The 15314-nt window shown below is 32.8% G+C and overlaps 1 protein-coding gene across 11 annotated transcripts in view; it reads left to right on the plus strand.

Annotated features, from left to right (window-relative positions):
• The window catches only part of LOC123539512 (ectonucleoside triphosphate diphosphohydrolase 1-like), an 85595-nt gene that overhangs the window by 59189 nt on the left and 11092 nt on the right, over nucleotides 1-15314 (plus strand). The window contains exon 1 of one of the 11 annotated variants that reach the window (XM_045324190.2): nucleotides 1710-1891. The exons of 7 other annotated variants lie outside the window; for them this stretch is intronic. Coding sequence is in view for 2 of the 4 variants with exons in the window: in XM_045324167.2 (XP_045180102.2) it covers nucleotides 5019-5033 (15 nt within the window). In the remaining 2 variants the exon portion in view is untranslated. Of the gene's footprint in view, nucleotides 1-1709; nucleotides 1892-4915; nucleotides 5034-7328; nucleotides 7541-15314 lie in introns of those variants that run through there. 3 more of the 11 variants (XM_045324167.2, XM_045324179.2, XM_045324192.2) reach the window with 3 other exon arrangements.

The raw sequence follows: 15314 nt of genomic DNA on the forward strand, positions 1-15314 counted from the left end.
ATACGTTAAATCATGCCAGAAAAGGATAAAAACGGATATATTTTACATTCTTTGTCTCGTAGCGACAAATTGTAAATTTTGGTTAAATTTGTGCGTTAGGGGTGGGCAAGTTTAGACGCTCAGATACAGACTTCTTTTCATGCTATTGAAAACTTTTTTTATCTGGTTTAATTTGCGAAAGATATATAACAGTTCAGAACTAGTAAAAATCTCTTTGTTCATTAATTGAAAAATCTTAATGTAGCAGGGTACACTTCGAATTTTGGCCCCCGTCAATATTTGTAATAATTAGAACGTCGTGATTTTGGATGTCTGTAAATTAAAGTGAGAGATAATGATTGTTAATTCTTTGGAAAATTTAAAAAACTGATACATGTAAAATTCTGATGTCAGTTGTAAAACTAACTGCTGCTAGCATTGTATGAATCGATGAGTCACCTTGGCGCTGGAAATTCAAATCATAAAAGGGTTCCATGCTTGTTGATTGATACTCAGGAACATTTTTGCTATTTTGTGAAAACAAACGAGATGGATGGGCCCCATTCCATTAATATCCTGTAGTTAAGCAGGGACTATTTAATTGAGAAATGCAATAAAATTGGACATTGTTCCTGCAACGGGATCATTGCAGGCTGTTCAAAAAGTGCAAAACTGATGATTTTAGCATGTTATTTTTAATGGATGGTGTAAAAGTTTCATTTTGATAACTTTCTGTATTCTTGTACGAGAGTCCCGATCTTGTCATTAATTAAAATCACAGAACATGCACGCAATTCATAAAATGGCCACCCTGATTCTGCTCATTAGGGTAGTGCAATGTTAAGTCTCACTACATATAAGCCTGGCCCTGCCCCAAATTTTCGAATCTAAGTGTATCCTGCTACCTAAATTTTTTACGGTGGCAGTTATCTCAACACTTTCTTGTTAAGATTTCATTATTTTTATCGGGCGTAAGAGTGCGCTATATGACACGTTATTGTGCTCTAATATAAACACCATACACCTCTCTTCAAAAATAGCCAATACACTACAATTAAGAAAAAACATAAGTTTATGATTAGCCCTAATTTGAAAACTTACTTTTCCCTTTATTTTGCACACATAATCAATTAGTCACTAATTTAAAAGATGATCAAGTATGAAAAAATGCAACTATTTTTCATATTGTAGCACCATAAACATCTTAATTTTTAAAAGAATATGACAAGCGTGAGATCAGATAGTGGTCAAATTGTATTATGTAATGGACAACCTTTCTAAAAAGTACTTAAAGATAACATAGTTATTTTCTAAACTTTTCACTTCAAAGCAACAAAAAACTCTGCTCGTGTTGAAAACTAAAAATTTGAAGACAATGTAAACGCCGATGAATATAACCACAGTGAAGTTGACATTGTCAATACTATCAAAGTATGCTAAAATCATCATTGCCGTTCCCTGCTGTGTACCTTATGTCGTTTCAGTTTGACTGGTACCGAAATCAATCTGCAGTAATGCCTTTTCATTATTCTAATTGAGATCAGTCGTTAATACAAACAAGCAGATGACCTGTCTTTAATCATCCTTATTAAGGTAACAATACCAGTATTGGTATCTCACAATAAAGCACAGCATACAATTGGCAAAAGCCATCAAACGTAGAATGCTATTGCATTACGCTGTAATTGAGTATTTTCCTCCTAGACAATCATACATACTCTGTCAGTCATTCGATTGGACGCGAGCTGGATGGAAGTTATTATCTGTTTGTTAGAGGGAAATAAGAATTCATTCTGCAATGATGTTAGGTGATGGATTTTTACTGTGATAGAAATTAAAATATACTACAAGGATTTATGAATTGAAAATTTGGATTTTTTTCTTCAAAACTGGTTCGTTATGTGAATGAAAGGTATGATATATTATAATTATACTTTATCATTTTTAGAAACATACCATTTAAAAATCATGTACGAAATTTCCAATGCATTTGACGTGTACGCTCTCCCATAACATTTATCCAGGTATTATAATAGAGATAAAACATTTTTTATCTTGATTCAAATAGATGTACTTTAGACTGTAGTTACGCCACTAAAAGTGGTCAAGTTTTTAAGTGTAGCTGAGTAAAAGTGATAAAAAAAACCTCTCTATATATAACATAGTTGGAGCATTTGGTTTCAAAACATGAATCTAGAAATCTTTAGTAAGTAATTGTAACAGACGGTACATACAGGAATAATACCTAAAATTAATAATTGAAAATTTAAGACCAAGTATTATACTAAACTCTTGATTTGATCATGTTTAACTTGGTTGTTTATGCTTTTCTGAACCTCTTGTAAATAGTTCTGCCTTGCAGGTCATCGATAAATATTTAATTTTCCTAATTATATATGGATTGTTGCGGAAAGAACTTATCTGACAGCGAAAATACATGCATACTGTATGGCATTAGCATTGTTTAAAGTCTAAAAAAATAAAGTCAGACCCACTGTTTCAGCTGAAATTTAGATATAATATTATTTGAACCATATCACACATTATATATAAAAACAAAGAAAAACTTTTCAGTATTTACCTTGTAAAATTGACATTACAATGAAATGACATATTACTAAGTTTTTAACCATGCAGTAAATTCATTGTTCCTTTTAACTTGTGTCATACAGGTACATAAATAAGTACGCGGTAGGATTATTATTTGTGTCACTGGTTGATCTCTATACTAGTACTACTATGCCCCAACGATAACTTGATATTTACAAACATGACTATAAATAGATTAAAATGGAACATAGGGTATTCAACATTTTACTAACATGTTACAATCTAAATATTTCGAGGTTTTGTACCAGTTAAGAATTAGCTCACTGGTAAAGCATACAGTCCATGTTCAACAGATGTTTTGCCGTGTGGGTTCGAAACTCAGCATCAACATTTATTTTTTTAAATTTTTATTTCACTTTTGAATAAAAATTAAGATTCCTTCATGAGCTCTGTGACAACATGACAGAGGTATCTAAAGGCGAGATGGCAGATCGGAATAGTGTATTACATAACAAAGATGATATTATTAAATGCATGCACTAAGCCATGCAAATAATGAACATAATAATAGTTAGCGTCTTATATAAAGACATATATACAAATACAAGTATGCCAACGGGCAGAATGTCGAACCCACCAGTACCTTTGACCTCTAACTGTGACCTTGACCTTGGGACCTACTTCATACGCATGACACTCCGTCTTATAATGGTAACTTTCATGCCAAGTTACATCAAAATCCTACCATGCATGAAGAAGAAATGCTCCGGACAAACTTTAATTTGACCTGTGAGATAGGAACATGGGGTTTGCGCATGACACGCCTTCTAATTGAGTTAAACATTAATGCAAAATATAAACAAGATTGGTCCATACATGTCAAAGTTATGGTCCGGTCAAAATCGTACGGACGCACGCACATACACCGAAAGTGGCGTTCATCAAAGAAAGAAACAAAAATACGAAAACAAAAAGGAAAAATATCTAAAAAAAAACAACCCTCGAGAGGATTCGAACCCACAAAACGATCTGATCGCACCCAATTATTATCTGCATTTTACCCAACTGAGCTATGTTGCCATATACGTAGTGGGTATTTGAAATGAAAGAAATACTAACATTTACTTGTCAAGTAATGTGCAAGCATTATGAATGGTTATTTCATCAGTTATCATGAATTAGACTCGTCCTCGTGTTTCGGCGGGAACCACGTTATCGCTGGGGATTAGTATATCAAGAACATATATACAAAAATTAATACTGATGTGAAGTTGTATAATTTGAAATTGATGAGTCTTTATTTCTCCAAGTAATGTCTGATAAGGGGAAACTGGTATTGAACTGATACCTTCATAAACTATTTAGAAATTTAAATCATTATTAAACCTTATCAAAATAATTCAAATTTTCTTGAAACTAATACCGTAAAGATGTTTTGTTTTATTTTTGGAAATGGGATTCCTTAGAATATTAAGAGTTAGGTCGATGTTTTGGACATCAACAAATCATAGAAAGAAAGCATTGTTTTACATGAAAATTAAACAGCATATAAAACATGTATATTATTCTACAAAAGCATTGTCAATTTACTCATATATGTATTGAATTCTGGAAAGGGGCTGCATGAAAGGGCAACACTTCTGGACAGTTCAGCGCTTTTAAAAACTCACCATTTTTAAAACACTGTTACATGTCTTCGTTTTGATGCATATGCAACAATGTTTTGTTTGTATGATGCATATGCAACAATGTTTTGTCTGTTTTTTGTTTAACGCCGTTTTTCAACAGTGTTTTAGTCATGTAACGGCGGGCAGTTAACCTAACCAGTGTTCCTGCATTCTGTACCAGTACAAACCTGTTCTCCGCAAGTAACTGCTAACTTCCTTACATGAATTATAGGTGGAGGATGAATGATTTCATACATAATGTCTTTTATCAAATCGTCACGAAGAACAAACGCCCCGCCCGGGGATCGAACTTACGACCCCGCGATCCCTAGACAAACGCTCTCCCTACAAAGCTAAGAGGGCGGGCTTTGCAACGATGTGCCAGTGTTTAAACTTACAGTAACATAACTAGGTGAAACATCGTTTTTGACAATTGTTTACATTTATTTCTTTACAAATGGCATTCTGTTTTAAAGTGGGACAACTCCTTTAGAATATTTTAAGTATCCAATTCTATGAGACAGAACAGTAAAACATGTATTGGACAGATAAATTGTTTGTCAAGATATTGTTCGTTTACTAATAAATTCTGTTGTTTTGTGATATACTGCTAAACCGTAATACAGTTTTTTGATAATTAAAGTCTTACGAAAATTTGCTTTTTTGCAGTGCTTATCAATAAACTCGTACCGAGGTCACCTGTACTGAACAAACGCTAAAGTGATTGCCATAATAAAACTATTGTAGGAAATGTTTGTGCAATACTTCAATCATTATTCAATACTTTATTTGCATGTAAAGCATACAAATTAGTGTGATAATATGGGATTTACACAGGTAAGGTGGTTAATATCTGTATTAAAAAGTAATAATAAAGACACAGGAAGCTTTAACAAGGCTATAATATATTGCGAGATATAATTATACATTTAGTATTATATATGTCAGATACAATATTTTAGCAGCAGTACTTGCGTGACAGGTGAGAGATATAATTATTGCTGGCATATTTCTGTCTGTCTCAAGGTTTGCACTAAACTCTACAAATTATGTGTCACTGAAAAGTATATTCTTGTAGAATATTTTTGTGGCTATTTTTGGATCTATGTGGCTGTAATAACAATAGAATAACCAGGTTGATTTATTTTATACATTTTTATAATAGAGCTAAATAAATAGATTAAATACAGTAGAGATTTCTGGTTGCGGGTTTACCCCGCTATCAAAGTTACAAGTGTATTTCAAACAACATAAAGTGTCTTTATTTTATGGGTTGTCATATTTTTTTGACTAGCAAAAGGAAGTAAATTCATTTTTTTAAAGACAAGAACAGTTATGTCCTATTTCGCTAAATAATAGGTATGGGTATTGTATATGGGTATTGACAGGAATTAAAGAACACGTTTTCTTGATTCTAGATTAAAGTTACCCTTTTCACAAAGGCAATTGGTATAAATTGTTTGGTTCCGGTATCCCGACCTACCCTAAACTTTTGGCCCAACCCTAAAAGTTTCAAAACTGCACTTTTTTAAACTATTTTAAAAATGCCAAATCAAGAAAAAAATATGAACGCATCGGGAATCGAACCCGGACCGCAGCGACAATAAAGAAGTTTTCCGCTGTCGTTACCAACACCGCTATAGAGGATTTAGTGTTCAATGCGCCTTAAATATAGATATTTATAATCGAGGCAATTTACCTCGGGTATAGCGTCACAAACGCTTTTCGATTTTCAACGTAAAAAAAATAGTAGAAACAACTCATTATCATGTTCTTCCATAACATATAGTCTGTCAGAAATTAAGTTTCAGAGCATTTCCAGTTATCTAAAAAAAACTTTTTTGTTGTTTTTGAACGATCTGGAGGTCAGAGCCTTTAATGAGGTCGATTTGAGAATTCATCGGCTCATAGAAGTGATATTGATCTTGGTCGATATCGGCAAATTACAAATCACACTGATAACAGAAAAAGTAAGCCCTCGTACTAACTCTTTCAAATTTTTTATGTAGTCGTTAAAACATAAGTTAATCACGGTACCATATCCAAAACGCCTCGAAAATGTACAAGCTATTATTGGCATAGGCCTGCAGCATTATTAGATCCAGGTATTATCTCCACCACCAAGATCATATAACTATGCAGGGCACCGTTTTTTTAACTCTGACTAATTTTCTTTTCACGTATCAAATTTTTCCAAATGAACAAAACTTTACTGGATTTAAGTAAAAGAGAATGAACAAAATTTTACTAGATATATTTATAAGAAAGTATGCAAATAATGAGATTTACGTGATTCTTTTACGAAATAACCAGTAATATAGGATATAATTTACTTATTTAAAGGATTGCCGGTGAACAGTCAAAACCATTGCCCGGAGTCCAAAGGTAATTAAATACGTTTTTGTTACATGACATCAGAAATTAATGTTCAATAATATTTCATTTCAAATTTTTGAATTATTAGGCCAATAAATATGCGTTGAATACAGACCGGCCATAAAGCTAAAACTAAGGACCGTCGATTTATTATATATTTTTATTATATTTATTATATAAGGATCCGTGTAATAGAAGTATTTCTTATTTACAGTTAAAACAAACAAGGTGTAAGTACCTGGTACTTGTCAAAAGATATAAGGATCGGCTTGAATAGTAATATTAAGAATTCACAACGAACGTGTTATATAGGATACATGTCGGTACTCTGTCGACATTTGTCCAATATAACATGAAATAATTTATGCATGAAACTTTCATAAGGCATAAATTAACAGTCTGACATGAATTATCTAAAATTGCAATTCAAGTTTAATAAGGTCAGATTGCAGTATTTATTCATGAAATGAGTGCATGCAGATAAACTAGTTTTGTTACTTCATTAATACACTTACGCAACGCGCCGAGATTGTCCATTCTTTCACAAAATGGATAGTTTGAGGCTTTTCTCTGATTTAAAACACGGTCCTAACGAAATAATCAAGATTGTCGTGATATTATATAATGTCACTAATATTGTCCTCTTTGGGGCAAAGACAATTCATTGATTTGTGTCTATGTGCTAAGTAAAAATACCAAGTCAAATAGATCTGAAATTAGATTGCATATAAATATTTATTGCAATTAAAAGTTTTTTTAAACACTAATGATATTTAGTGCTGATTCTTAGGAAAGTTTTGAACATATCTCGTTTTGTCATATTTATGAATGATTTGAGGTACCTTTACAAAAAGTAAAATTTAACTTGGCCGTATGATGTATGTATCAATAGTTGTCCATGCTTTGTTCGTGCTGAGTTTGCAGTTTATATAAATGACGGGCCCAGGAGAAGACATTCTAAAATGTATGTATGTATAATGTATTTTATATCATTATTGTAAAACAATCGTTCTTATCTCGTAATTACGAGACATTCTATCAATTTTATTAGAAGAAAATTACCCGTATTACATTAGATCTTTACTAGTTATGACTTGTATCTCGTTATTACGAGAAAATATTTTATTATTACAATAAATAATATCGTCATTGCCAAAAAATTTTATTGTTAAATTAAGGCCAAATTTTCTGGTAATACCGAAATACTGAAACGTGCAGTAAAAATTTAGGGAACTTGACGTTTTTCTTTTTTCTTTTTGTCCTCGTAGTAGAAAGATGAAGTTACACATTTCCTGGGTAGGACTGCAACAAATGTAAGTTATGGTAAAAAATAAACCAATTTTACACGGAAAACTGCATGAGAAAAATAGGGTTGCAGCATTTGAAAAAGAAAGGAAAACTGTGTTTCCTTTAGCTCGACTATTCAAAGAATAGGTAGAGCTATTGGACTCAAGTTTGTTTAATTTTGCCCATTGTTTTCTCGTTTAGGATCCATCCATTATTTTCATCTATGAGTCTGCGTCCGCGTCAGCGTCCCTATTTGGTTAAGGTTCATCAACAGTGTTTGGAGACCATCCTTCAGATGAATATTACTTTCTGAAATTTATATCTCATAGATCATTACCATTTATATTAAATATACTGAATTGTTTAATATCACATTCACTTCGACTGTAAACGTTCTATTTTGTAGAAAATATCAAACTTCTTTTTCAGACGTATTTTTCTTTAATTTTGTTTTGGTTCTGTGTGCAACATATTTATCTGGGTACTCCCCAGTAATGGAATAGGTGTAACTTACATATTCTCTTGAACATAGCAGTATTTGTTTTTCATTTTGACACCTCTACTTTCACTTTCATTTTGCAATTTTTGCAACGTTTTGAAATGTGCATTTTTTTAACATTTTCAACACTAGGAGTACCTGGAGAAAAATGTTAGGCACACAATAAGTATAGATATAATGTCAAAATATTTTTGAAAAGGAAGTTTGATATTTTCTACAAAATAGAATGTGGACGAGCAAAGTATGAAAAACAAAGGCTTATGATGGCTAAAAACATAAAACAAAAACATAAAACAAAAATTCCCCTGAGGGGCAGTTTCAAAACACTTTATATGAACCTTATTCACTGTGATAAATTGACTTACACTGCACAGGTTCAATAACACTAGTTTGCGTTTGTATAAACGTATGCCCCTTTAATGACTTAGACATTTTTGATTGAGGTTTTTATATGTAAGTAGGTATTTCAGTACCTACTAATGGAAATGGATTGAATAGTCACACACTTGTTCACTATTCTGATCTGACATGCAGTGCTCAGGTGTCATAACTCTACTTTGCATTTTTTCCAAATTTATGCCATTTTTTTTCGACTAAGCAGTCGTTGGTTAAATTTTTGTAGGTCAGCTGATATCTCTGCACCCTCTAATGGGAATGAATTTAAACTAGCACAATTGTCCCAGATATGCATTGCACAGGTTCCATAACTCTTTTTGCAATTTTACAAAATGTTGGCCCCCTTTTCGACTTAAATATTCATTCAATTGACAAAACTGTTGAATAGTCGAGCGTTGCTGTCCTCCGACAGCTCTTGTTTTTACATTACGTTGCCTATTTTTATCTATTTTCAACTGAAAATGCCATACCAGGTTTATATCTGTGAAACTTTTCTATTGCGATTCAGGAGTACACAAAGAGGACTTTACTACTTTCTAACGGTTGAAGATTTAAACTAACATTCAGTAATTACTTATGGCACATTGTTTGATTTTCATTTGACTGGTAATTTATGGGGCGAGCTGGGTTAAAATCATACGCCCCCCTTCAGCGTTTTTTTTTTATTGCAGCTACAAATTCTGAAAAAAAAAATCGTTGCAGTTTATATTTCGAAACTTTCGAATTTCATAGGTTGATGTACTCACACCTCTCAACGTACAAGGTTGTTACTATACCTGTCCATTATTAACTTGTACCTGTCCATTCTTAAAGTATCCATTATTTTAAGGTATAGGTCCATGTTTCGGAGAAAAAAGTTCGAACGTCATCAAATCATAGAAAGAAAGCATTGTTTTACATGAAAATTTAACAGCGTATAAAACATTTATATTATTCTACAAAATCATTGTCAATTTACTGATATATATATTGAATTCCGGAAAGGGACTGCACGAAGGGGCCACACTTCTGGACAGTTCAGCGGCTTAAAAAACTCACCATTTTTTAAAAGCTGTTACATGTCTTCGTTTTGATGCATTTGCAACATCGTGCGAGTGTTTAAACTTTACATAACTAGGTAAAACATCGTTTTTGACAATTGTTTACATTTATTTCATTACCAATGGCATTCTTATTTAAAGGGGGACAACTCATTAAGAATATTTAAGTATCCAACTCTGTGGGACAAAACAGTAAAACATGTTTTGGACAGATAAGTTGTGTGTCAAGATACTGTTCATTTACTAAAAAAATATGTTGTTTTGTGATATACTGCTAAACCTTAAGAATGGACAGGTATAGTAAAATGATCGTGTGTATAGTAGACGCAACTTGACCCCGATGGTTGAACTTTGCATTATAATACATAATGAGGCACAACCTATTATTGAAAAGGAGTGTACGTAAAACAGGAGCTGCACGAGAAAAATGAAATACCGGTATATGTGTAAATATAAATTAGTGTATTTGAAAGTTTTAACTGATCTTATGTAAGTATATATACTTTGATACTGCGCTGTATACAAACTAATTCCATATAAATATACACGGCTACCCTAAGCACCCTTGATTTCTACAATGAAATAATCGATATGAATTATCAGCCTAAGGTCAACCATCGCGGTCAAGTTGCGACTACTATATAGAGCGGTATCGGTACAATAACCTATATAATGGACAAAACTAACAAAGGATTACATCACAACCGTGTTTTAATTGTAAATACTTTAGAGTTTACCTTTAATTTAATTTTAAATTGTCAATTTCTATACAAAAAATAAAAAGGTTTTGAAAAGACAATATACAGGTCCGAATCAAAATTAAACTATATAGCGATGTGTTTCACAGATTTTTGCATAGCCCTGCTGGATTTAGGAGCGCACTAGAGGAAATTTTCGGGCAAAAATATTTCCTACATCAATTATTTTCTTACTATGTTTATGTAGTGAGCAGTCTTTACCATTGTCCTAAAAAGACAGTTGTCATTCATTCTTATACCTTTCTTTCAAGCACTGTCTGAATTCTTCGTAAACTATTCTCAGTGTCGGATCTCCCTTAGATTAGGAAGGAGTGAAGTAGAAAGGTTTTGTTATACTAAGAGCATTCTGTGGTCATATTACACTAGATGAATCTCAAAAAATAACAACCTAAGCCATAGAAACTGCAGTTAAAAGCAGTTATATATAACACATTTAAATATGTTCCCTTTTGAAAGCCTTTCAGACTATATGTTAATGTAACAAGTAATTCTGTCATTTATATATAAAAAGAACATGATCTTAATCAACATTGAAATATTATAAGAAGAGAAACTTTCAAAACTTCATACAGCTACTAGTTGCTATACAACCTCTAACTGCAATTAACCATGCTGACTTAGCACTTTTTTTATGGTCAACATATTGCAATTTTTTATCACACAAATCATTGTTTCAAGAAGCAGAAAGTCAGGTCCTGTCTTTATAATGCAAACCTGAATTCAATACACCAAAAAAGAAGAAACTCTAAGCATCTCGATTATTTTAGTTGATAAAATCTACATTAAACCTATACGAATAAAGAAATTATTCTGTTAAGGAACGGCTATACGAATAAAGAAATTATTCTGTTAAGGACCGGCTATACGAATAAAGAAATTATTCTGTTAAGGAACGGCTATACGAATAAAGAAATTATTCTGTTAAGGAACGGCTATACGCTTTTGGGTCTAACTGACACCGATGTGTTCGGGGAATGCAAAAAAGGGAGACAAATCACTATGTAATAAAATGTAGATTTTATTAGATGGACATAGTAATGTTGGAATCATAATTACGTCCAATAATTTATAAGAAGATTATAGTAAGTGACAGGCGAAGTGCAAGATAGTTGTTATGAAACGGTAACAGACAAGAAATTGCGTGACAGAGCGTAGTAAATAGTAGGTTGTGCAATTTCGGAACAGACTAAATGAAAAATGTCAAAAAAAAAAAAATAGGTAAAATATAAGACAAATAACAAATTATTATTAAGAAAGCTATTTCAGTTAGACATATTCACTCAGTTCCATTTAATGATATAGACGAAAAACAACAAACTTGATAAAAGAGATTCCTATACGAAGATTTGACACATTGATATGACAGAAAGATCCTTTGGGATAGATGAATACGTGAGTTTCTCCAAGTCCATTTCAAGAGAATGTGTTAATACGCTGTCAAAAAAATCCCAGAGGACATACACGCGCCGTCTACTCGGCTGATTACTCAACAAAAAACGGGAATATAAGCATTGTAATACTGGGCAAATAGAATGGCTTTGGAATTATTTAATTTAATAACGGTATTTAACCTGTAGCATTCGAGGATACGTTGTGATCAGACAGGAAATATTGTAAATAATCTCTAAAGTTAACTCAAGAGATATGGCAACACAAGTAGTTTATTGTAGTTATACAGACTGTCGCGATAATGACAGAACTGTAACCAATGCATATTGTTTGAATGTTAAACGGAATGAATTGAAAGTTTATCTGAAAGAAAATATTCCCATAATCATAGAAATTTAGTAAAACCGAGTTTATTAGCTTATAACTAACGACTATAAGACCCAGCTTTTTATATATTTGTTTTTAATACTATTTGAATTGAATATCAAAAGTACCCTCTTCTCAGTAACACTATGCTAAGTGCATTCAGCTACGAACCTATTTTAGTTGTCAGCTCAAATTGCTACCAAAGAACAAACTTGTTTGACAAAGGTGAGGCAAATACGGAAAGAATTCTTCAAGAATTAAAACTTACTATTATTTGCATCATCATTAGGGTTTTTGAGTCGGCTAAACGCTTTCAAGCGTTTGACGAGTCCTTGCTATCGCCCGATTTCTCATTCTTATTAAATGGCCTCACAACACAGCGAAGTGATGTAGTTCCAGTAGATTGTCTCTAATTTCAAAGAGTTCTTTGATCAAATGAAGTTCAGTTATGTCAATCCCATTTGCTATGACCAATATACGATGTAATCTGTCAAATTTATGACTTGGAATTGTGCAATACTCGAATAAAGCCAAGTATTTTCTTCCGCGGTAACTCATTAAGCATAAACACGCATAACGATTCTGCGGGATTTGGTAATACATTTGCGCATATGATTATGGTGACGAATTTTATGCCCTTTTGTCACAAAATAGCAAATACGATGTTCACAAATTCAAATAAAAACTGCGTATTAACTTATAAGCCAAATTATCCATTTGTTACCCTGTCCGTTTCAAAAAATAGTCCTTAAAATCATTGCGCAAATAACAAATTTATTGCGCTGTGTATTTTATGAATTGCGCAGGCTTACCAACCTTGCGTAACATCCAGCGAAAGACAAAGTATAGTTCCAGAACATACTGCTATTATTTTATTGAGTCGGGTACCTCTGAAAGCATTGGAATGTCTCTTATCAAAGAGTTTAGCACATTGATTAAATTAAATTATGACAGCTTCATTTTTAAATGACCCGAATAAGATATATGTAGTACGTTAAATCTTCTGCAAGACTTCGCGGATGAATCCTAACTACATTCTGGACACTTGTCGGCGAACACGCGTGACCTGTTTATAACAACGCTAATATCGGGAGAAGAAGCTCTTACTGGTTTGTTTAATTACTACTGATATTAAAAATGATTTTATTTCATATTTTTCGAGAAATAAACAAATCGGCGAAACATTAAATTGTATTTTCTTGTAGTTCTTGAAATCGAAAGTAGATCGTCTATGTTTGGCTGCTTTGACGAAACGAAAACAACATTTTTTATGAAATGATTTAAATAAGCAGGTAATTTCACCGTAAACTTCAATGTCAGATACTGCCAATTGCTGCTAAATGTCTTCGTATCATCACAATTTGTAAAACATATTGTTGAAACTGGAGGTTTAGAAAAGTGTATCCGGATATAATATTTTGGGTAAATATCGAGCTGTGTTATGAAATTTTAACATTCAAGTAACAGACATGATAGACAGATTCTAGAATGTATTTTTATAACACATACATAGAATCTATATCAGACTCATATTCTACTCCTGAGGCATAATCTGAAAGTTAAAAAGATTAAGTGACAGTCATTCATACTTTGGATATTGTAATACTAAAAAGAATCTAAGTAATATTAGAAATTGAAACATAAAATTTTCAGTTAGAAATCGCACCAAAGGCTGTGTCAAGGGTCTACATATTCAAAAATTTCTTGTGGTGATACCCCAAACCCTACTTGCAGGAGGGGGTATCCTCCCGCACCCTCCCCCCATATGGCCACTTTACAGTTTGATACATTTGCCCTTTTACCACCTGCCACAATGCCCATTTCAAAATCTGGCTGCAATTTAATTTTCAGCCCAGTCTGGGCTTGTCTGTCTACATGAATCAAAACGGATAATTGAAAGTGCATGGACTTCGGGATTACTGACATGGTTTTGAAGGGGTTAACAAGTCTGAAATAGAATAAATGATGGTTTTAACTTAAAGAGAACTCCATTTATTAATATCAGTTATCTTTTCCGAAATTGGTAGCTAGACCGAGTAACTTCCCTTAGTTTCGAATGCGCAATTTTCCTGTCAGTGTAAACATTCATGACACTATATGTTGATAGTCAGCAACATTTACATATCTCTAAACGCAAAAGTATACTTTAAATTCACATCACTTATAATTTGATTGAACAATACCTAATATATGACACGGTTATTGCCAGGCTCGTTTTCTGTAAAATATCTGAACAGTTCTTTCATCCATCCGTTACAAATTGTATGTGGCAATCCGCGCTGTAAAATTTTAATATATAAATTGTCATATTCAAATTTTATCATGTGCGAATATATACCAGCCGATAATTGCCTCTTTTGGCAATGCCGGAGGCTAATGTTTACTGGAAAAATATATATAGTCATGGGCAGTATCTTAGTGTCAGCTGTCAAATTGTAGTTTGTACTTTCAACATTTTTATTTCTGCGAACCACTCTTCAATTTTAGAGAAATATATTGGGTTTAAATACTTGTATAATGTCAATCAAAGTTTTACTAGGCATGGACTGAATGTTCATTTCATTTATTGTAACAAAATCTCTGTTTAGTTGGGGGAAAAAAACTAAAAACAAACTGAAACTAGTAGACTATACTACCAGTACATCAATAATTAGCCGACTCTCAGGTCCTTTCATTCTCGCATACCAGAGGTCTACCGTGGTTCCCCGGATGAACCTCTGGTACATTTCGCCGATATTTGTGGTTTGGTTACATTACAGGTAAAACGTTTCAGCCAATCAGCGTCGTTTCGCGACAAAATGTAGCGAACCAATCAAAATCGTCCGTGAAAAGCGTGACCGCGTCCTTTCATATCGATGCCGACTTACGAGGAATATTATTATTTCTTCAGGTAAATTTCTTAACATCGAATAACAGAAATAAATCTTTATTAATCGCAATCATGGAAGATCGCCTTTATCTATCGTTAGCAACTATCTTGCTTACATATTGTTTGAAATTTCAATTC

The sequence above is a fragment of the Mercenaria mercenaria genome, chromosome 1, assembly GCF_021730395.1.
Source record: "Mercenaria mercenaria strain notata chromosome 1, MADL_Memer_1, whole genome shotgun sequence".
Classification (NCBI taxonomy): domain Eukaryota; kingdom Metazoa; phylum Mollusca; class Bivalvia; order Venerida; family Veneridae; genus Mercenaria; species Mercenaria mercenaria.